The sequence below is a fragment of the Gekko japonicus genome, unplaced genomic scaffold (assembly GCF_001447785.1).
Source record: "Gekko japonicus isolate JY-2015 unplaced genomic scaffold, Gekko_japonicus_V1.1 scaffold4579, whole genome shotgun sequence".
NCBI lineage: Eukaryota > Metazoa > Chordata > Lepidosauria > Squamata > Gekkonidae > Gekko > Gekko japonicus.
Genome location: NW_015160363.1, coordinates 39,854 through 40,497, shown reverse-complemented (window position 1 = coordinate 40,497; position 644 = coordinate 39,854). Strand labels below are relative to the sequence as shown.

General features: G+C 52.3%; 1 protein-coding gene across 1 annotated transcript in view; it reads right to left on the bottom strand.

Annotated features, from left to right (window-relative positions):
* LOC107115796 (SKI family transcriptional corepressor 2-like) overlaps positions 1 to 644 on the bottom strand; it is a 53,053-nt gene that overhangs the window by 38,155 nt on the left and 14,254 nt on the right. Inside the window, exon 4 of the mRNA XM_015417559.1 lies at positions 512 to 586. Coding sequence (XP_015273045.1) covers positions 512 to 586 — 75 coding nt within the window. The remainder of the gene's footprint in view (positions 1 to 511; positions 587 to 644) is intronic.

The window sequence follows — 644 nt, the reverse complement described above, 5'->3', positions numbered from 1 at the left end:
TGCAATTAATAATCTTATTGCTAATAACGCCTCCCCGCCCTGCCTCTTTGCATGTGTGTCCCGGCCCTCCCTGTTATTATATATATATTTAGATCTGGGATTTTGTGTGTTTGCTTTTGAATCTGTCTCGGCACAAAAGAGGGAGTCCTTGGATCGGGACAGTCAAAGGCAGAACTCTTGTGCGCGTTGACTGGGGGGCGCCAGTCGGCGCCAGTGCCGGCCCAGCGCGGGCTTACTCCCGAGTAAACACGCACACAGGCTCGGGCTTCCGAGGGCAGGTGCTGATTTCAGCGCTCCCTCTAAGCCGTGGAGTCCTGCGAGCAAAATCTCCTACTTTGTGAGCCGCTGGCATTCAAGTTGTGAGCCAGCGATTTGGCTGCTGCATAAACGAGTTGGCTCTGGAGCCCTCCTTCCTGAGCGAAGACCAAAAATAAAGTGTGTGAGCCGGAGGCTAAAAAACCGTGAGCCGGCTCACACTAACGCAGCTTAGAGGGAACACGGGCTGATTTACCTGCTATGTTCCTCCAGAAATCGCCTCCCGGGTGGTCGGCCTCCGTGATGAAAAAGCTGTGCTCCTTATTCTTATCTTGAAAAGGAAACAAGAAAGGAAAGGGGGGAAGAGAAGCAGGTTTTACTAAACAGCA